At 35.0% G+C, this 22271-nt stretch overlaps 1 protein-coding gene across 1 annotated transcript in view; it reads left to right on the top strand.

Moving 5' to 3' along the window:
* Positions 1–22271, top strand: part of DNAH5 (dynein axonemal heavy chain 5) — a 120115-nt gene that overhangs the window by 11212 nt on the left and 86632 nt on the right. The window contains exons 5-17 of the mRNA XM_086897974.1: positions 221–433; positions 976–1113; positions 1716–1892; positions 2654–2767; positions 4673–4780; positions 5483–5605; positions 7457–7672; positions 9874–9981; positions 10679–10764; positions 11537–11858; positions 16866–17072; positions 18628–18799; positions 20244–20389. Coding sequence (XP_086754100.1) covers positions 221–433; positions 976–1113; positions 1716–1892; positions 2654–2767; positions 4673–4780; positions 5483–5605; positions 7457–7672; positions 9874–9981; positions 10679–10764; positions 11537–11858; positions 16866–17072; positions 18628–18799; positions 20244–20389 — 2130 coding nt within the window. The remainder of the gene's footprint in view (positions 1–220; positions 434–975; positions 1114–1715; positions 1893–2653; positions 2768–4672; positions 4781–5482; positions 5606–7456; positions 7673–9873; positions 9982–10678; positions 10765–11536; positions 11859–16865; positions 17073–18627; positions 18800–20243; positions 20390–22271) is intronic.

The raw sequence follows: 22271 nt of genomic DNA, 5'->3' as shown, positions 1-22271 counted from the left end.
CATTAATATGAAAAACGGATGCTAAGGAAGAAAATTTAAGACAATCTGTAACGAGAGAGTAATTAGTCAGTACCTAAATACTAAGGTGTTAAATTTCAAAAAAACTCTAGCTAATTCATTAGAAAAACAAAGATTATTTTGCCTTTGAAAGTCTATATGTAAATTGTATATAACTAAGTTTTTACTGGTGAAAGACCCTTGCATTTTGTCTCTTTTACAGGAAGTAAATTTTCATATGATGGATATAGGTCGAGATGGCTTATTAAAAAGTGTTGAGCAGTTGATATCAGAAATATTCATCCCAGCCTTACAGACTATGGACCATAGCTGGGTTGAACCTCAACAAGTTCCCAGTATTAAGCAGGACTTCCTTCGTGCCCTTGAAGCATTTGTTAGTCTCCTGTCAGGAACTCAGCAAAGTCTGTTGGAAAAGGTAGTATGTTCACATGGCAAATAGAAAGTGAGCTAGCTGTAGAATGTCTCTAGCTCTGGACCTTTTGAATTAACTGCTGTTGTAGATTACTCATAAAAATTGCTTTTGTTAAACTGGAGAATAACCCAACACTTCCGTTTATTGTCATCAGTAATTCATTATACTTTGATCTGCAGTTTTGGTATTTCTGTAGGTGCTTCTGTTCTTGTTTGTTCTGGGGCCAGTTCTTTAGAGCTATTAACTTCTTGACTCTCCAGTGGCTGTAGTCACTCTCAAATGTCGAATGATTAATGTATGACAAACTGTTCTTTAACTGGTTTGTTTCTACTCGGCTTTTGTGAAGGAAAGGGCATGAAAGCACAGCTGCCTGGCTGGTGAATTCTCAACATTCACTTCCACTCATGGCTCAAACCAGTTTAATTCAGACTATGCTGGGAATAGGAAGTGAGATACTTGAAGTAGGGTAACAAGTTAGTCTTTAAAGTTCCTAGATTATTTATCATGAACATTCAGCATTTCATATTTTTAAACCTACGTTTTAGGTCAGCCTGAAGAAATGTGAAACATATGACCTGAAAACTCTAAGAGGACCTTCTGATTACTTGATGGTTGCTAACAGCATAGAGGCTCTTGAAAAAATAGAAGTTTGCATGAAAGAATGGACCAAACAAATTGAACAGGTGATACACAGGACAAATATGAAATATGACAACATCTTATCTTGGCAGATGAGTTTAATCCTGTTGGTGTAATAGCTACCTTTCTATAAATTTAGATGAGTTCAATCTCTATTTTAAAGTACTGTTGGTATTTTATTTGTGCTTTTGCTTCTCAGTGGGAATATTACTAAGAGCTTTTTCCATCAGCTAGTGAATATAGGATACACAGTTTGGCAAGTTTAGTCCCCTGTCTTTGATAATTACTTGTTATTAAAGTACAAAAGAGTTAGTGGTTCCCAGTGGATTTAGTGAAAACAAAAAGAACACAGTAATTGAGTGAACACTATTCTCAGTGGTCACATTTGTACTTTGAAACATGCTTTGCAGGTTATTTGCAGAAAATGTAACTGTCTGTAACAGTGCTCTTGGAACAGGAGGAACAGATTCTCTTCTTTAACTTGGAAATAAAAGGACCAAGCAAAATGAAGTTGCTTATATGAGGTGGAGGCTAAGTTAGGTAATTTATCAGGCGAGGTTAATGTGTTAAATGTAGAATTAATCCATGGTACCTCTGCAGATAAAAATTGTGAGCATCACTCACTCACATTACTGTATGATAAAAGGTTCTTGCAGAAAATGACCAGTTGAGAAAAGAAGCGGATGACCTTGGACCACGAGTAGAGCTTGATTATTGGAAAAAGAAATTGTCAAAATTCAACTACCTTATGGAGCAGCTGAAGAGCCCAGATGTGAAGGCAGTGCTTGGAGTACTCACTGCTGCTAAATCCAAACTGCTGAAGGTTTTTATTTTAAATTATGACAAATATAAGGACTAAAAATGCTGTTTATACCCTAGCTCATTTTGATAATGTATGAAATAATGCTGGTGGGGAAAACATTGATACATCTTTCCCTTTTTCTTTCTTTTCCCTTCTCTGTTCCTTAGATTGACTAGATAAAGTTTAAATCTAGTTCAATTTATTGAAAAAGACTGGGAATCCCCTCAGTCTAAAGGCTGATAATGTACTTCATATGGGTCAACAGAAATAAATAATTTAAAATATTGGAATGGTGATTAAATCAGAATATCAAATAAAAAATATTTAATGACAAAAAAATGAATCCTTACATTTTTAAGCCTCTTTTTTATGTTGTTACAGTGCCTGTCAAAATTTTTTGTGGAACCATGTCTTCTTACAATGACAAAACAAATTTAAAGTCCCATCACCAACAGAAATTAAGTAAATAAAACAAAAAAATCTTGTTTCATCAAAATGAGATGTGAAACAAATACCTAGTTATATATCCATAATTCATATATTTTACAGCATCTTGACTGCACACTACCACTGACTATTTAGTTGAGTGGTCTAAACCAACTGTATGTTCACAGTCAAGTTACTGAAACAAGACAAGGACCTCGTCTTGGGAGATCAAGTATAATTCTGAAGTAAAACATCTGTGTTTTCAGTTGTGTTTAGAAGCTAATGACAAACCAAAATGATGTCAAAATACTTTTTTCTGAAATGCATGCTTTTGTTTTTTCAACTTCTGTTCTCAGAAGTGGCGAGCATTGGATATTCGCATCACAGATGCAGCAAATGAAGCTAAAGATAATGTGAAGTATCTGTATTCTCTGGAAAAATACTATGACCCATTATACAACGGCGATCCTGTAAGCAGAACTTTTAAATTCTCAACATAAATTTACTGAGACAAGCAGCATGGATATATTCTATAGGATGGGTTTGGAAATGAAACAGAAAATTTTACATGTGCAACTCCAGTTTGAGATTTTGTGCAGTTGTGGTAAAAGTGGCTTAATGGGAATTTCTGGCTACAAAATAAAATACTTGTTATTTTCATACCGTAGTGTCTATAAAGCTTTTGTTCTGATGATGAGACTGGATTCTGTGCTATGGGAGAAACTGAATTCCTTAAGATCAAAAAAAAAAGAAAAATAAACTTAATGCTATGCTAAAGATGAAGTTTGATCTTTTGTCATTGTGTTGGTGGCCAGGTCATGGTTAGACTAACATTTTTAGGGCAATTTTCAGCTTCTTGGGTTGGGAAAAGATCAATAGTGTTATGTAAATATTAAGACATAACTATAAATCACCTTCTCATAACATGAGAATGCATAGGATGACGCAAGCATAACAGGTAGTAAACAAAACCAGCCACCCTAAATCCAGGAGTGGAGGAGTTTCCCTCTCCCATTATCTGCTAAAATAGGTGGCAAATAATTGCTTTTATTAAAACTGGTTTTGCAACTTGTGTGTCTTGCTACTCAAAGAAATATGACCGGTAGCTATGAAGACTCAAAACTTTGACCTGTCCTAGCTTCCTCTCTCTCTGAAACTTTTTCCAAAGCCAAATTGCTTCCAAAGAGTGCTCAGGGCAACCATGTTTGTTTCCGTTTACTGGGTGATGTTAGAACAGTGTGTTCTTTCAGTGTTCCAAATCTACTATTTGAGTTTCTCTATTGAAAGGTAATTGGGTTATGGTACCCATAAAACCAGAGTAAACTTGCTACTGACACTGTGCAGGATCAGTTGAGCTGGCTTGCTTTGTGCTTCAAATGAAGGTTTTCACCAAGGAGAAAGGGGTGCCCACTTTGGAGGTGTTTAGTTTTCGCCATGGTGTAGCACTTGGGATGAAAGCCATAGAGGCATGGAGTGTGAAGCCTTTCCCTTACTGATATTTACCTGTACAATTTTGAGAATGAGTTTGTCAACATAATAAAACTGTCATTGCTTTAGAAATTCAGATGTGATGAAGAGCTATCTGCAAAATCTTTGTCTGGTCTATTTTGTCATTTGGTCAATTTTATGGATTGAAGACAGGACTGCTACAGTTTTGAAATGATACTTTTAAGAAAAGTATTTAGTAAAAGATATTTGTTGTATACACAAAACTTACTGAAGGCCACATGGGATACAAAGAATTAAAATGTGTGTGATGGTGTGACCTTGGCTATTCATCAAGCGTTCTCTCAATCCTCATACTCAGTAGGATGGGATGAGAATATAATATGAAAAGGCTCATGTATTTTTCCATGACAGGAGCATCACTCTTTATAATCAGGGGCAAAACAGACTCAGCTTGGGGAAAAATATCTTTATTGACAGTGAAATACATTTGGGTAGTGACAAACGAAATTAGAAATTAAAGCCACATATCTCCACCACCAGGCTCAGCTTCACCCCTTCAATCCCTGTTTCTCTTCCTTCTCTTTCCAAGTGGTGAAGGGGTTCTCTTTATATGCAAGCTCACATCAGGTTCAGCAACTGAGCATATAAACACACTTTCTTTGTTAAAAAAGGGGTTCTTTTGAAGAGGCCTTCTACCAAAATTCACTCACTGATCTGAATTGTTCCAGCCAAGATTCTAGTGAAAATTTTCCCCCAAAATTAAATTGTAGAGCTTGGAGAATGACACAGGATAGGCAGCTCTGTGGGAGAAGTCCAGGTAGACAGGGACAGAACCATTCCAAAGACCATGTTCATAATTCTTCTGCATTCACTAACTAGGTATTGTGAGGTACTAAGCAGACTTCAGACTGTGTGTTTCTTTCCAGGTGTCCATGCTGGATTCTATTCCAGGGCTCATAAATGCAATTAAAATGATTCAGAGTATCTCTCAATATTACTACACTTCTGAAAAGATCTCCTCACTGTTTGTGAAGGTTGGTGCTCAGTGGGAAAAGAAATATTCCCAGATTGTTTTCTGTGTTGTTGCTTGAGTGCAAGAGAAAACACAAAGGAACCAAGCAATTGGAGAGGCAGCACTTTATTGCTGCTTTTTGAACACATAAAGAATTGGAAATAGCGATAAACTACTTCAAATTGTTATTGTTCTACTGCTGTAATTTGGAGTTGTAGGAACATTTTCAGATTTAAATCTCACCTCTGATGTACACAGAGTAACTTTTTTGTTACAAGTTTTGCCTGTTATGAGTGTTTTTTTTGTAGAACCAAATACTTTAAATTCATGTTGCCCTTAAACCTCCACATGTTTGCATAAAGAAGGAAATGGATTGGAAAGACAACCTATTCTTTACCATTTGTACTCTATGAGCTCTTGATTTTACCTTTGCCTATAGAAGAGATGAAGTCTTATGACTTTGTAGCCCTCAATGCTATTTCAAGCTTGGTACAAGATGTGTAGGTTTAGGATGAGCATAGTTAATCAACAACATTTTTGTCATGTCACGTTCTGGAGGCTGGGTGTTGCAAGGACAGTCTATTGATGTGGGTGGTATTTGGTACTGCTATTTGTCAGGCTTTAGGTCAGTGGAGTCAGAGGAATGGGATGAGACTGAGGGAATGGCATGATCTGCTTTGTCTTGAAATGCTGGCTTTTATCATGAAGTCAAAACTGCTTTTAGGTTACCAATCAGATGATCACAGCATGTAAATCTTATATTGCAAACAATGACACAACCACCATCTGGAATCAACCGCAGGAGAGAGTTGTGGAAAAACTACAAGCAGCTATTAGACTTAAACAGGTAGGTGGGAAGAACATATAGAAAATATTATAAGGTGATATTTAGGAGAGCAAGAATAGGAAGATTTTATATGAGAATGCACTTTTATCTTGAAGAAAATGAGTTAACTGAAAAATGTCCACTGGAACTGGAATGTTTATGCTAGAGCTAACAAGGAATTTAATCTGTTGCCTGTTGATCTTCTGGAAACAGAATTTTGATGCTTAGTCAATCTTAACTATGCTTATAAGATAATTGTTTGGATTTTCATGCCTGTGATTCTCTAGCTAGTGTCTTCTCACTTGATGTGGAGAGTTATGAAAAAGAAATTAAAACAAGGAGTTATTGAATTGAATATATTTCAAAGATGTGTGGACAAGCTGTACATTTAGAAAGGGCAATTTAGTGAACTAAGAAAAATACAGCTGTTCAGTTTGCCTGGACTTGTCAGGAAGATAGCTTTGGGTTTTTTTTAATAACCTTCTGTGATAATTTTTTAATTTTATTTTTCTTTGTTCTTTTTTTTCCCCCTTAAAGCATAGTATTGTACAATAGTTTGGCTTGAAGGGGCCTCAGCAGGTATCTAGTTCAAGCTTCTATTCAAATCCAAAGCAGGGGCAGTATAAGATCAAACCTGGTTTCCCAATCCTTTATCCAGTCCTATCCTGAGGTTCTCCAGGGATGGTGAGATTGTACAGTCTTTTTGGGCAGCCTCTTTAACTGTTTGACTGTCCTGGGGATGAAAGATTCTCTCCGTATATCCAGTCAGAACCCCATCCATTTCAATTTATGCCCTTTGCTTCTTGGCTTCTGTCCACGAGTTACTGTGAAGAAGACTCTGACTCTCTCTTTAGTCTCTTTTCTCTACATATCGTGAGCTTCATATAGGCTTTCTGCATTATTTTTTTTTAATTCCTAATATGTGCTTGCAGGACTAGAACTTTATCCTAGTATCTCCTGAAGCAACAAATCTTGCCTAATTCTAACATAAATTAGTGTAAATTTGTATGACATTTTACCATCAGCAATGAGCACTGAACTTGTATTTTTCTATAAAGATGTATCAAATTGTCCAGTTGCTGCATGAAAATATTTTGAAAAATTAGGTATTCATTTGAGTCTTATTAGTTCCAGAAGCTTTCAGAAATTCAATAAATTAAAACTTACAATTTGAATCACTAACAACATAGCAAAATCTGGACACTTTGTATTGATATCTCCAAGTGGGATTAGGAAAATCTGGACCCTTTGAGCTGATATCTCCTAGTGGATTTATTCATACATAAATGTGATAAAGGAATGAACATTTCATTATAAAGAAAACCACTTGAAAAAAACGATTTCAAGCAAATATGTTGACTATTTACTTTGACTTTGGGAAGACTTTAGCATGTTTGGAGTAAGGTTTGCGCCTTGTTATGAATGTAGAATGAAAAGTAGAAGCTGCTATGGTCTGGCATTAAAACTTAAAGAAGTGATTTACTCTTGAAAGTGATTTTTGAACCTTAATTACGCAGTAAAACTTCTCAGCATGTATTTTCAGTCTCTGGAAACTGAGTTTTCATCTTGGTTAACTGGGAAACACATCAAACCCTGCTATGAAATGGAGGGAACAGAATTTCATGCTAGATAAAGGCATGTACAAATACACATACGTGCAGTTCAGTCATTTGGTGAAGTGTAGAATCCTTTAATGGCATTGATGGGTTAGTTTTCAGAGGTAAATTCTGTTACTCTCTTTATAGTATTCATGATTGTTTATTGATGCAACTTCTACTAGCTATCAGGTTAAGATAATAACCTTGTCTATGTAAATTTTGTTCTGTGACTTTTGTTATATGCTTGACCTTCTTTTAAATTCTGTGTTTTAAGGAGTATCAAAGTTATTTCCACAAGATAAAAGAGAATTTGGAACAAAATCCAGCTGGAAGACAATTTGATTTTAGTGAGATGTATATATTTGGAAAATTTGAAGCTTTTCATCGTCGTCTGGTAAAGATAATAGATGTTTTCAATACTATGAGAACCTACTCAGTTCTACAGGAATCTAAGATAGAGGGATTGGAAGAAATGATCACAAAATATCAGGTACACATCAGCTTTTGTATATTGTGTTAGTCTAATTTGTACCTTTAAAACAAAATTATGAAAATTAAGGAAGTGTTTATTGAGAGAAAAATTAACTCTTTAGTTGTGCTAAAATTGCTGGGTAATTGCAATGTAAATATGTGATTACTGGGAAAATGAGCAGACAAGATGAAAGAAAAGGTGCAAGTGGACATGTGAAAGAAGTATGCTAAAATCAAAGCTGATTGAAATAAGCAACAAAGTGGTGTAACTCTATAACAGGAGTAATAGGAGCATGGTTTTGTGCTATGATCAGGAGAAAAAGTGAGAAGTGCTACATTTCTGTCTCAACAAATGTTGGGCTAACTGTAAGTGCCCCTTTGCTCCTTTAGTATTACTATGCAGTTTTCTTTCATGATTTTTTTTTAAGAGAAGTGTGACTTGAGCAATAAGGAGACCTTCTAAGAACATAAATATGTTAAGTCATATTCTTTTCTTTCCTTCTTTCTCAGATAGCTTTCTTTGCCACCAAATGGAGTCTTTTCTGCTTTTACTGAGCTTGAGTTAGCTTTCTTTTTTGAGTAACTATTAGTGCAGTATCATAATTATTGCCTCTGTAAATATTAAAATAAATCAAAAGTACTCAATGTGAGGACTTTGTAGATAGCTTTTTGGGATCACATATGATACAGTGGCTGTACAGGCAAATATGGAATTCTAGTTTGCTATACTTTGTCCTTTGCCTTTTTTTTATGGTCAGGAGTCAATCAGTTTGCCTTAGTGAAATAACTGTAGTATAAAACGTGACCATTCTGTGGTCCTTCATGGTTTGCTTTACTCCCTCTCTAGTCTGGGGTTTTGATTCCTTTAATACATCCTTCACAGCAGCCAGTTTTCCACTTTGTTCTGTTCTGTAGTCTACTGAGAGTTAGCCAGGGCACAGCTGTAAAGATAACAAGACTCTTCCATGTGGCCAGGACTGCTCTAAATTTTGTTTCCAAGGGCTGCTCTCCAAAGCTGTGCTACCAGGCTTCTCAGCAACCCAGGTTGCTCAGAATTTACAGATCATGCAATTAAGGTACTATTTTGGTAGGCTGGAACACAGGAATCTGATTTGTTTGGGGCATTTGTGTTTGAAAAGCTGCCTGTGACCATCAGCCCAGGCTGTGAAGAAAACTCTATACAAGTGCACCTCACTATCCATTGCAGCACCCAAGTCCTTAAACATGAGCTTTGTGTGAGACATACCTGCTGTAGAGTCAATTGTGCTTTGGGATGAAGAGTACTTAGGTAAAAAATGTTACACGGAAGGCTCTGGATAGGTTGTGTAAAGGGCAGCCAAGTGATTGCACATCTTTTTAAAGTGACAAAATTGAAGTACTGAAGTATTTGATATAGACCATAGCTATAGTTATTATGTTACTGATTACATGTCTTAAATTTTTTTTACAATAGGAATTTACTATTTTGCTGTTCTTTATGCTTTAACACCTAGTCCCTATCTAGGATTTGCTTGTTAGAGGAAAATATGGAATTTTTATTTACAGCAATGAAATGAAACTGAGTTTCAGTTGACATACCGTAATATGATGGAATTCAGCTGAGCTGAAAATATGCTGAGTTTCATAGCTATACTGTGGTAAACTACTAGGATGTTGAACAGTAGTTTATCATTAGAAATCTTTTATCTGTGTGTACAGCTCAAGGGATATGCTGATTAAGATCTACTTTGAAGTGTGTGGACAGCAGCTGTGTAAGCCAGGAATACTAAATTGTAGGCTGGTAATGTGCTGCATCTTACTGTGCTTTTTGAATAGACTATATACACATATGGAATCAGTTGTTTAAAGGACATGGAAAATAATAATGTGAAAATATTTTTCTCTGTTGAATGTTAAGTTTTGAAACTAAATGAACATCTGCATGACAATGCTTAATGAGTAAAAATGTCTTTGATGAAAAGCAAGTTTGAATTTTCTGTCAGTTCTAATTGACTTGAAGCAGAAATAATATAAATGAAATTCGAATGGACATTACACCAACTGGATTCCTGCAAATATTTCTTTTAAAGGGTTTGCTTATATTACTCAGTAATTACTGGGAAATATTAGCAAAGGTAAAGTGTGAGTGTATACAGCCTGTTGTGCTAAATGTTTGGTGTGGTAAGTCTTTTTCATAAGACATTTTTGGTAATAGTTTTCTTTTTCTGTGAAACTGTTTAGAGCATTGTTGACAACATGAAGAATAAGCATTATGATTTCTTGGATCAGCGGAAGACTGATTTTGACCAAGACTATGAAGAGTTTTACAAAGACATAAATGATCTTCATGTAGGTTTTATGATACAATTAAGAATTTAATTTACTGATTAAGCTTTATTATACTCTGAGTTACCATCAGAAAAATTTTGCAAATCTCAAAGTTTGTGTTCTGAAATTAAAAAATTATTCTAATATATTTCCACTTTAAAGCTTCCATTTATTATCTTTCAGAGTAGTTTAATGGAATGGGCCATTGAGGAGCCTCCAACAAAAGGATTTTTCATTCCTGTATGCTGGCAAGAATAACTAAAATGAGTGATTTCATTGAGTGAATAGGAGCATAGTACAAATAAGTCAGATAATTAACTTTCCAATAGTTCTGAAATCACATGTTGGTGAAAGAACAGAGTATTTCCAGAAGAAAAAAAAAAAAAATTAAAATAAATGCTGGTCTTGCTTTGGCTGCCAAAAAGGTAACCAAGCATTCTTCGAGGCCTCAGCATGGTACAACATTGGAGGGTACAGAAACTTTTGCTGGTTGCACAGCTACAGAGGGAACTTGGAAAGAAAATGCCTTGAAAGTTGGCTGTGTTTTGTTTAATTATTTTGGGAAGAAAGGGAAAAATAATACTTATTGAGAGAAGTTTCACGTAAACAAATTATCTTCTAATGTATCTCAAGTTAAATCCTGTCAAGTAATACTTGGCATATTTGATGTGTGTTCCTTATGGACTTCTCCAATGCAGAATTATTTACTCTTCTTCAGGATCAATTAAGAAGTTTCATGGACATCACCTTTGAAAGTATTTTGAACACTGAAAGGGCACTGAGTATGTTGCAGAAATTTGAAAGGTAATATGTCCTATTTAGATTGCTAAAGCTCTGCCAGGCAGTGGAAATAAGACATTGAGGATGGTGGAAAGGGCAGGGGGAGGGGGCTGCAGAGCAGCAGGCATTTTCTTAAATACAAAGGAAACCAACTCAACCTTTTTACTCTCAGCTTTTCAGCCCTGTTAAGAGTTGTCTTAGTAGCTTGAATGAATAAAATTTTAATAATTTTTGTATCAGAAAATGCAAAATATAAGTGGACTTTGAACTTCATCTTTTAAAATCAGCCTGAGGACAGGGAATCTTTGTCTGTTCAGAATATTTGCATTAGCTTTGTGTTTGAACAATGCATTCATTTGTTACCACAAGACAGTCAGAAGAGAGTAAAATGCTTTTATTAAGAAACAGTGAAATTTATCTTTATAAATTAACATTGTTGCAAAACAGTCTCACTCTTTTTTCTGCCAATTTTTGTATTATACTCTGTTTAATAGAATAGACAGCTAGTTGTGAATTGGTTACAGTTTGCTGCACATTATTTCAGCCCAGTGCTTGAAAACAGTGACAAAACAGAAAATGTGTAGGCTTACTTGGAAACTTTTATCATCTGGTCTAAATCTTTGTTGCTTGGAATCAGGTTGTGACAGCATTTGTTCAAGCTGAAAACTCTGCTGCTGAAGTAGTTATTTTCTTAAGCATGCAAGGGAATCTGGAAGGACTGTATTTTCCAACAATGCATTAGAAGGATTTCAGAAGTGTTGAAGGCATTTCTTCATGATTATTATTTTCTAAGCAGATTGCAAATCCCAAATCTTGGCATTGATGAGAAGTATCAGAAAATATTTCAAAACTATGGCCATGACATAGAAACAGTCTGTAAGATCTACACTAGGCACAAGAAGGACCCACCACTGGCTCGTAATCTGCCTCCAGTAGCTGGCAAGATCTTGTGGGCACGCCACCTATTCCATAGGATCAAGGAGCCCATGGAGACTTTCCAGAGACATCCAGCAGTTCTGCGAACACCAGATGGCAAGAGCATAATTCGCAATTACAACAAAGTAGCAAAAGTTCTTATGAAATTTGAAGTGATCTACCACAGAGAATGGCTTCAGCAGGTAAGGCAGCTGATTTTGATTAAGAGATTCCTTAAAGAAAAAATTTAAAAATGGTGGAATCCCTGGTTAGCAGCAGTAATCAGGTATGCTTAACTATAGACTTACAATAACTCTCAAATGAGGGATGGAATAAGAAAAGTTATTTTACAAGAAAGTGTTCCTGTTAAAAAAATAGGGCCTGTAGTACTTCTAGCTGAATTTAGGAGCAACTGAAAGAGCTTAATTATAACTAACAAGTTATAATAAGATTTTTAACAATTATAACAAGACAGAAAACATAAAATGAATATCCAGTGGAAGGTTTAGCTGCCTCTCTGTCTCTGCCATATTCTTTTGACTGGTGCAAGATCATCATGTGTGGGGAGAGGGGTTTTGTCAGCTAGCTGGCTTAAGGTGAAAGCAGACACAGAGATTTCCTCTGCTCTGGACAATACAAATTTTATTCTGAGTGATAATCCATGGGTACACTCTGTAAATATACATGTAAAAAGCATCCAGTCTGAACAGATAATAGCATACTCAGTGTACCACTGGGCTTTGAGCCAGTTGTGGGTTAATCCTGAAAAGCAGCTAAGCACCACACAAATGCTCCTTCACTTCCCCCAATGCACCCCCAGTGAGAGGGAAAAGGAAAGGAAAAGCAAAAGCAAGAAAACTTGTGAGTCAAGGTAAGTTGTTTAGTAAGTGAAGGAGAAATGGAGAAAGAAAAAGAAAGGGAAAATAAAGTGCTGCAGAGGCAATTTCTCACCATCTCCCATGGGTCAAACAACGTGTAACCAATTCCAGAGCAGAGGGTGGCTAACCCCTTCAATCTCTGCCTTTCCCTTTTTATTGCTGAACATGATGTTATCTGGCAAAGACTATCCCTTTGCTTATTTTGTAGCATCCTTTCATTACATCTGCCTGGTTTTGTCCCCTCACAGCCTCTTTTGCACTGTTCATCCCCACTTCCAAGCCCCAGTCTACTCACTGTATGGACACAGTGAGAACAAGAGAAGGCCTTGATGCTGTGTAAGCACTGTTCAGCTGAAACATTATTGTGTTATCAGCTTTGTTTTGATAACATATCTGATGACACCATATAAGCTGTTATGAAGAAAATTATATGTCAACAGAGAAAATTAACCCAGTCAGAATGAGTACAAAGCAATTTCACTTCTTACTGACAATTTTGGGATATGTGTGTGTGGGCCTTTCGCTGCCCCACAGCCCACCCCTAGATCCTGTATCCCAGCCTGCAGCGGCTGTCAATCCCTGGTGCACCGGAGCACTGATCCATACCCACCTCTGGAGCCCATAACCCAGCTCCTGAGTGGCCAAATGACTAGAACTCCAGCCAATGTCTTCACTCTACCTCCTCTTGGAATTTCTATCTGAACACTGCTGGAACCCAGGAGTTGATAGCTATATGTGTGCTATTCTATATATTTTCTCTCTTTCTCTCTTTATCTTTCTTCTTCTAATTCCTTTTTCTTGGAACTTTTTGAGTAACTTAAAATCAAGTGGACTTAGAGTTTGCGAAGTTGGATGTGCCAATTTAAGGCTTTGAGAAGTGTTTTATGTTGACTGAATATTTTGCCAAAGTTCTGTGATTTTCTAAAGTGCCAGAAAAGTCTGTTTTGTTGTTTTGATCTCTTGAGAATATCTGGTTTGTGTTTCTTCCATATGTCTAACTTTGGGTACATGAACAACCATAAGCCCTTTTTATGTGTCTTGTTGAGTGAAGTTGTTTGGGGCCTTACAGGCAGAACATTTTGTGGCCTGAATATTCTTCAGAGAACATGGTTTGCCTTAAATTCTAAATCTCATTTGACTCATTTTGCCTTCTTGGATTTGTACATAGAATCTCTGACTACCTTTATATTATCAGATGGCTACTGCAGGGGCTACTTTAAAGCCTTGAAATCTCTGCAAATTTTTTACTGGTGTTTTGGCATATTTTTCACCTACAGTTTATTCGTTGCCTTGTCAAAAAGCATCTTAGAGAAAAATTTGCCTCAGCTTTGCAAAGCTGAAAAAGAAGGATCAGAATCTCCAGATTGTGGTTTTGAAAGTAGTGTGACACCTGTCAATGCATTTGCCTGTTGTTTTTGGAACTCAGGCCAAACTGCAGAAATCTCTGGTGCTGATAAACATCAGTCTTGTCAAAGATTGTCTTAGACCAGATCTGGGATTAGAGATTCCAGCTTCCTTTTCTCCAGTCTGAATATATTATGTTTTCCTGATCCTTCCTTTGTCACACTTGCATTTGACATGTGTACAATGTAGTTTAAAGAGTCACCAGATTTGATTATCTGATACTATAAGTGGGATTTTTTGTTGTCAATTTTGTATAGTAAGCCAGGAGAAATGATTGCAATATTAGAGTACATAAAATACACTGTATTGAGACTTAGTACTGAATATGTATTATTGATGATTAATCTGGAGTTCAGTGCAAGTTGGGAATCAACTCACCTCAGCTGTTGTTTCATTATACATTATGTTTCAGGTACATCATATCCAAATTTGGCACCACTAACCTGCATAGAATCAGTCTTGCTTCCAGGCAGTAATAAAAACTGCTGTCATACATAGAAATGTCTAACTTCAATGCTTATTCTTCTAATATAGGAAGTTCATATGTTTTCACGAGCTCTTCACAGAGAGCTGGTGCATATCCCTCATATTTTATAGAATGAATTATAATGCTTCAAGAAGCCTTCTGCATTTGTTTAGTGTTTCTATCTTGGACTCAGTTTCTGTTTTGACTCCAGTATTGAGCTGGATATCTGCATAATTCAAAGTATACTGATGATATTTTTCACTGCCTTGTCTCATCTATAAAGACTAAAGAGAATGTATGATTCTTGTGGGGCTACATCTGCTCCTCTGGCTAGATGATCTAGTGATCAGATTTTCTGACACGTACCATGCCTTGATGGAGCAGTCAAGTACATTTGCCTTTCATCTTTTGTAAAATAGCTATAACATTCCAGGCATTTTCCCTGAAGTGGTGCCTTCCTTTATGAGGTCTGAATCATCTGCATTCTGATCTGTACTAAAACAACCTGTTTTCTCCTATAGCAGTCAAATCACACTTGGCAGCCGTGTAAACTTCCTGAGCCCGCTCCAATTTATACTCATTAGGTGGGAACAAAGAGAGGTGGATTTGAACAAAATTTCAAATTTGAAAAATACACGCATGCCTTGAAAATACATGAAAAGCACATTCACTTTAACATAACATACATACACTTGTCTACCAGGTACGGCAAAAAAATACGGCTACTGCTCTGTAGTCTCTTCTCTCGAGGCAAGGAGAGGGCACACGAGTGTGGACTTGAGTGCCACAGAACACAAGGTGGAGCTCCTGCTCTACTCCTGAACAAAAGAAAAACTCGAGAGGGGCAAGTGTCCTGCGGGGAATACAAATGAAACACAAATAGGGCTATATCTCCTACTACTTTTTATTCTTTTGTACAATGTAAATGTTAAGCTTAGTGTCACTTTCTGAGATTTCTGAACATTTCTGCCCCTCTTTTTTCTACTTGTGACTGGATGGCTAACGTATTATTAATCCAGTTATACATGTATTTTTAACAGCAAAAAATTTTTTTTTTTAAAATATATATATATATATATATTTCACTACAGAAAATGATGTTCAACTTGGTCATACTAAAATAATAAATTACCTGGAAGTGTTAAAGTTACTATAATTACTTGGCAGTATAAGATTTGTGCCTTCAATGTACCCCTTATTTTCATTGCCATTTTCTGTTACCTTAACAATGAAAACTGCATGAGAAGAAAACATAAATGGGAGAGGAAGACTTGGGAGTGGGAAAGAGGAGTATGAAGCTCAAAAATTAGTACAGTAAGATTTGCTGTTGAAATTTACAGAAAAAAATCAACTTCTCTTTAAGGCAGTTGAGTTTTTTTTTTTTTTTGGAAGACTGATGATAGTGGATAGAACATGACATATTCATTGACAAAAGTTTATTAGATAATTTCTTGAAAAATGCTGTGTAAGATGTCTTGATAGTACATGATATTGCTGAAGCAGAATACTCCACTATATTTTAGACATTGAAAGGTGGTGCGAAGTTTCTGTGTTCCATAAAAAAAGAAGTAAGTTCACTGAAAGATACCAATGGGTTCTGAAACCATGGCATAGAAATAAGCTCCATCTCAATGTAATGTGATACATGAAATTTGAGGAGTGAATAACAAACAATAAAGTTACATCAATGGAAGGAGGACCGGAAAATAAGAATAGCAGCCAACTTTTTAATGTAGGGAAGATTTGCCTGCTTTTTGGTGTCAGCTAAATTTTCATTGTGTGGTGGTCTAAGGAATGCTGTCCTTTCTAATCACATAGAGAACAAATTGTCTAATATTTAAATAAGGCAGTTAAATCAATTATGTGATTAAGCTTTCCTTTTAAGAATTTAAAAAAAAATAACATCTATAATAAACAATAATTTTAGTATTTTAAAATACTTGCCCAGATGTTGGATATAATTGTCAGTACCATTAAGATTGGTTTATCTGTTAGCTATTGGAAAACAAGCAAAAGGAGAAAGTGGATAAGTTTATTATTATATCTTTTGAGATATGTGAAGAGGTTATCTAAAAATACTTTAATTCATTGAGGAGGTTGTGTGCAGCCTTGTACACATATTGCAGAATATACAATAAGTTCTAAGGAGATGAGGGTTAAAATTTAAGATGGTTGAAGCAAGAAAATCTATGTCTCTGATTTGATTTTGGACTGTGGAATGCAGCTTATAACATCCAAGACCCAACAGAAAAATATCTGTCAGATAAATAGCAATTTGATTACTAAGCATTTGGGTCCATATACACCATGTTAATAAGTTTTTGTTTTGGATTCATATACCATATCAATCTTTGTCAGCAGATACTGATTTTAGTATCTGCCAAAGTGATATTTATACGCAAACTGAAGTATTTTGATGTAGTGGCTTGTCTTATCATCAATGATAACTTTATTTCCTGCAGATTGAATTAACTAAAAGAGGACTTCAAGCAACTCTCTTGGTAAAAGCTCCAGAAACAGGAGAATTATTTGTGAATTTTGACCCTCTAATATTAACTTTAATCAGAGAGACAGATTGCATGGCTCACATGTGCCTTGAAATTCCACCATTTGCAAGTGTTATTCAGCAGCAGAGAGTCTGGTACAAGAAGATTGTCAACAATTTGCACGTGGGTTTACTTCAGTTATTTTATGTATGTGTACTGTATGTTAAGATGCCTGGGTTCTAGACATATGGAAGAGGATAAATGAAGATCAATGATTATGCACTAAGAAAACATTTGCAAATCTATTTTCTTATCTGCATGACTGTCTTAAGGCAGTTAATTTTTTTTCTTGGCTTTATGTTTCCTGTGAAGTTACTTTGCAGATGCATGGGTTTGGGGAAGCTCTGCAGAGTCTGTGACAGAGATGAGAATGGGGAGGAAAGGAGGCTTACAAAATGCTTTGTGCTGTTGCTTACTTTCTAAATGATAAGCAATTTATCTCTCATCCAATAATGAAGTCAACATTGGTCAGTATCTGTTTTGAGAGGATACCTGGGAGGCAGGAACGGGTGGTCTGCTTTTAAAAAGTGTAAAGCATGCAGCAAGTAGCAGCTTTTTTTTCTGGCACTGGTGTTTTACACAGATGTCTGTAGAACAATTTAAAAAGAGAAGCTGAAACTTCTCTTTCTCATCTTTTAAGTCACTTAGAAAAAAAACCAAACCAACAAATAAACATAAGTCATAAAGTCTTTATGACATTAAGTCATAATGTTATTGCCAAACATGTGAAACTAGATCAGCAGGTTAAAGAGGCATTAGAAAGAAAATAGTATAAAAAAGTTCTGGTAAGGCTAATCTTATTAGAATTGCTGGAAAGTTCATTTAGATGTATTTTTCTCCTTGGGCTTTTTGTCTTCTGTAACACTGATTTACAGACTGAAATTTACAAGATTTTATGTGGTTTAAGCCCAGTAGACAACCAAGCACCACACAGTTGCTCCCTCACTTCCCTCCTTGGAATGGGGAGAGAATCTGAAGGTTAAAATATAAAACACGTGAGGTGAGATAAAGACAATTTAATAGGGAAGGCAAAAACTGCATGCACAAGGAAAAAATAAGGAATTATTCTGGTAAAACTAGGCAGTATCACAGCTACTTGGAAAGTAAAAAACCATAGCTCTGAGTGTCCCCCTCCCTCCTGCTTCTCCCAGTTTTCATTTTTAAGCATGATGTCATAGGTATGACATCCCATTAATCAGTTGTGGTCCTGGCTACGTTACTTCCCAGCATCTTGTGTGTCCCCAGTCACCAGCAGAGTACTGTGAGAAGCAGAAAAGGACTCAATGCTGTATGACCACTGTTTAGCAATACCCAAAATATCAATGTGTTAGTAATACAGTTTTGCTCACAAATTTAAAACATGGCATCATGGCCATTGAGAAAGAAATTAAGTCCATCACAACAACAGTCCAATCAAAGATTGATTTCTGTGTGAAGTAGTACTTCACACAGAGCAACAAATATATATGTAGAGATATAAGAACAACAAATAGTGAACTTCTGCCAAAAATAATGCAAAACGTTCTCAAGCATTTAATTACAACATCTTAAGAATTTCAGTATTGTACATACAGATGATTTTTCTTAGTTTAAATACATAAATATGTGTACGCGAAGAGGTTCAAATCAGTGTATATTAACTTAATGAAAACATTTTTTCATTCTCTATTTATTTCAGGTGATGTTGGCAGAATACAAAAGAATTAAACTGAAAATACAACACCCTTTTGAACAACTAATGTCTCCTCGATTAGTAAATGTAGAGGATGCTATCCTGCCAGGTCTAACATTACTGAACTGGACATCCTCAAATATTGAGAAATATATTAATACAGTCTTTTCTAAGCTAGGTTGGTTATTTGCCTCCTTCCATTAGCTTCTGGTTATTTGTTCTTTAAAAATGCAAGTTATATTATGAGATTACAGTTCTTTACAGAATTTGCACTTAATTGATTTTGTATATAAAAGACATTAGAATTTTCACCAGTCCTGTATTTCATGAAATATTTGTTTTATAACACCACCTTATTTTTGTCTTGTATGTTCATCAAATTTTTGCTAATGTGTATATTAGGCAGTTGGGATTACACCAAGCATAAAGTACGATGCAAAAGGCCCTATGTATTTTGAATTTAAAGAATGATAGCTACGTTTTAAAAGAGCTCCTAGGTTTCAGACTTTCCCTAGTCCTGCTTTTTTTGTTTCTATAATGTATAAAACAACTTTTCAGGGAATAAAACACTGGCTCAGTTGGCACTGTCATTGCTCAATAACATTTCATATTATTTTTTTTTTTAACATCAATCTCTTTAAAACTAATGCACATACATTTTGGACAACAGCTTTAGAAAACAGATGAGCTTGTAGTGTTTTCAGAAGATTATCACAAGGTTGCACTGAGATGTGTTTTTTTTCTGAAGATACCAAATTCCTTTTTCTTCAGCTGAATTAATACATCAAACAGATTTTGTTTCTTGAAATTGCATAAGTAGCTATAGTGAAAATTTTCTTCAGTTGAAAGGCCAGATTAAAGTGCATTTTGGATGCTAGCCTGACATTATGCTCAATTTAATTTTGAATAATACAGTAATTTGAGTCTGGATCAGGCACCTTCCTGCTATTTGACCTTCAGCATTGAGAACAGGTTGCTATTAAATTTTTAAACTTCTAGTGATTGTTTTCTGTTAACTATTGTTTGGCCTCTGACATTTGTTTGAGGCATAGAGATTTTGTTTGCTTAAAGTTTTTGCTGCTAATAGGTTCTCCAAGTTGTAATTAGTTCAAGTTATAGGAGAAGATGGAATATTGCTGGCCATCATCTAAATGTTAATGTCTTCATGTTTGAAATATGTATCCTTTAAGTTAATCTTATATATATTTATAATATATATATAATACATATTAAAAAGATATTTTAATATATATTTACTTATTAATTAATTTACATTTATTTGTTTTATTTATATTAGATATAATGTATTATATATAATATTTTATATAAAATCTGTGTGATATATATTTGTACAATAGCTTATATTCATATAATATTATAGTTATCTTTTAGCATGTAGATAGCCTATTCTAGGTAAGTATCTGTTGTGCAAAAAAGTTAAGTATGTTTCTGTGGTGAAGCTTGCCATAAAATTTAGATGTTTGAAGTAAATTGGTTAAGGAGCAGAATTCATATACAATTGAATATGACAGTTTATTGAGGTAAAAATTTAAACAGGACTCTGCAAAGGCTATTGATTGAAACTTTTATGCTTGCCTTGAATCTTCTGTTTTCTTTGAAAGCTGGGCTGGAGTTATTGCTTGATCGAGTGAATGATTTGGTTGAATTTCGTATTGATGCTGTCCTTCAAGACATGAATAGAGTGCCACTCTGTATGTTGCCAGAAGGTGAACCACAGAGCTGTGAGGAATTTCTTCAAAAGACTAATGTTAGTAGATAAGTTTCATGAAAAAGAGATTGATGACTTTGAGTTTAGGTATTTTTCTTTTTTATGAGATAAAAAGTTCTGAATGCAGAATTAATGAAGCATGCATGGGATATACATGGCAATGCCCTCTTGCTTGGCCGGGACCTCACATAGGAAAAAAAGTATCAAATGCAAATTGATCTGAGTTGACATGTTCTTTTCTATTAATTATTAATGTCAAACCAGATAGTGTATGATAATTCTTTTATGCTTTCATGTCACTCGAAAATTTGGCTTCTATGATAGTATCTTTTTTTGGTCATTCTTCCTGTTCAAATAAGGGAATTCTCCAGCAGGTGCCTGAGGAGGGTAAATACTATGGAAAGGATTGTGTAAAAAGTATCTCAAACTCTCCTGAGGTGGTAATGGGATGTGGAAAACATATGCAGAATTACCTGGGTGAAGGTGTTCTGGAAAAACACCCTTCATCCCATCAAAATACTTTTATGTTGAGAGTAATTAACTGCAAACATGTAAATTGCTGGTTAGAAAGCTGATTAAGGTCATAATTAAATTGAATGTCAGAATAATATTGTGAGGCAATAATAAGGTATTGCATTTTATGTTATAATGTCTAATGTGTTTTCTCCTGGAATAAACTTTTGTTTGATAGAGACTGTAGAAAATCAAGTAGATAATCCCCATTCCTCTTCTCTTTTAGCAATAAATATTACAAATGAAAGTTTTAATTATCTTAGTGTATTTAACTCTTTGGCCTTTTCTCTTTTGGCCATTGTAACAACTCACCCTGTTGTTAAATACAGAATAAAATTTAAAATAATATTATATGGAATGAATAGTAGCTTGCAAGCCTGACAATCCATACTTGTTTTTATTGATCCTGCTGCTATCTTCCTGATTGGACAGGTACTAAAATGTGTATTCCCTAAGGTAAAAATATGTGAAAGTGAGCAAAAACCTTCTATTCATGGCACGGTAACCTGAAAACTTGAACAGCTACATGGAAATTACACACACAGCAGTTACAATGGCCAATTGAGTTGAGTTAGCAGAGTAAATGGTATAAAAACCCCAGTTATGGGTACAATGAAAATAGTATCAGTTTGTAAGCTAATTGTAATTTTTCATTAGAAGGGATTAGACTTCTGTCATCTAACAGGTGTCCTAAAGTTTCTAAAGAAATTGCTACAACAAAAATAATTACCCAGTGAAAAAATTCCCGAGTACTTTCTTTAGTGTTGCTGTGATACTACAAATCACATCTGCCTTCTCTCTTAACAGAACTATTAGGAAGGCCAAAGATTTTCTTAAAATTTAGAAATGGCTGAATATTTCAAATTATTGATTTTTAGTTAAACAAAGGTAGACATGTTTGTTTAAGCAGAATGAAATATAAAATAACAAAGAAGTAAAAAATTAAAAGGACATTTTAGACAAAGATTATAGTTAGCTGAAGAATACTTGATTGATCATGATGTAAGTATTGGAAAATAAAAGATGCATAATACTGTAATAAGGTTCTGAATTTTATTTAATCTCATTCTTTGATTTCTTCTCTCTCCAGTTGATAATTTTTATGTTTATTTTAATAATAAATACAGCTTGTATAAATTTTATCTTCTGTTTAGCTGTAAATGGGAAATATGATTGGCTAATACTCATTATGGCACAGCCAATTAATGTAAATAGGCAATGATTAAAAGAAGTGTTGAATTTCCCATGCCTACATTGAAAAGTTAAGAAAATTAAGAAACCCTTGCTTTTGGGAGCCTTTTAACGAAACTAGGCATTATAAATATTGATTCATGATATTAACTAATGAATCATATGATTTGAAAAAGAAGCTAAAACAATGTTGAAAGACATTTATGATGTCTTGGTG

This window comes from Cyanistes caeruleus, chromosome 1, assembly GCF_971803275.1.
Source record: "Cyanistes caeruleus chromosome 1, bCyaCae1.hap1.1, whole genome shotgun sequence".
NCBI lineage: Eukaryota > Metazoa > Chordata > Aves > Passeriformes > Paridae > Cyanistes > Cyanistes caeruleus.
The sequence above is the reverse complement of the archived record's forward strand: the minus strand, read 5'-3'. Positions and strand labels throughout refer to the sequence as shown.